Source organism: Habropoda laboriosa, unplaced genomic scaffold, assembly GCF_001263275.1.
Source record: "Habropoda laboriosa isolate 0110345459 unplaced genomic scaffold, ASM126327v1 scaffold78, whole genome shotgun sequence".
NCBI lineage: Eukaryota > Metazoa > Arthropoda > Insecta > Hymenoptera > Apidae > Habropoda > Habropoda laboriosa.
The window spans coordinates 722,808-723,548 of record NW_017100180.1 but is presented as its reverse complement, the minus strand read 5'-3'; the positions used below and the strand labels follow the sequence as shown (position 1 = coordinate 723,548).

The following is a 741-nucleotide window of genomic DNA, read 5'->3' as shown; positions in this document are numbered from 1 at the left end:
AACAAAATGGGGTACAATTAACCAGCACTCTTTCTTCAAAGGGTAAATAAAGCAGCGTAGAAACTGTTTTCACGAGAAGTTTAATATTTAATATTAAAAATACTCGCAGAATTTTAAAAGCAAAGAAAATTTTAGCTGGAAAAATGTGAAAGATAGCTACTCGTTCCTTTAAATCCCCGGCTAAACGTCAGATATTAGACTTGACCCAGATTTGGCATTCACCCTGCACCGCATATACCATGAAATCTTTCGAACACTCCTACTTCCTCCATAGGTGGGAACGGAATTATCGGGGCGTGGGTAATCGAAAGTAATTGCCGGAATTGTTGATTAATCGTGGTGGAATAGGCGGTGATAATGCAACGGAGATTTGGACGACTCACCGGATCGTCTGCATTCGTTGTCGTTGAATAGCAGGCGCAGTCCTCGCAAACTTTGTGTTGACACTCGCAGCAGATTCTCGAGGCTTCTTCGGGCTCGAACGACTTCCGGCACACCCTGCAATCGTCCCCGGTTTTCGACTTCCTGAATTCGACTTCCTGAATATTTCTATCCGGGAATACAGGAAATACCGTCGTTTAGAAGTGAACAATTGTACCCATTGTGTGGAGTCTAGTTAGACTCGTGGCTTTCTGATTTTCTTTTCAGATCATTGCGTGGGGAAGAATTTAAACAGACGATAATTTTGGTTTTCTTTAAGTGTTTTTGCATGATACGAGATTAGAAAGTGTTCTACTATAT

At 41.6% G+C, this 741-nt stretch overlaps 1 protein-coding gene across 1 annotated transcript in view; it reads right to left on the bottom strand.

Moving 5' to 3' along the window:
* The window catches only part of LOC108579014, a 65,429-nt gene that overhangs the window by 40,057 nt on the left and 24,631 nt on the right, over positions 1–741 (bottom strand). Inside the window, exon 4 of the mRNA XM_017942442.1 lies at positions 384–525. Coding sequence (XP_017797931.1) covers positions 384–525 — 142 coding nt within the window. The remainder of the gene's footprint in view (positions 1–383; positions 526–741) is intronic.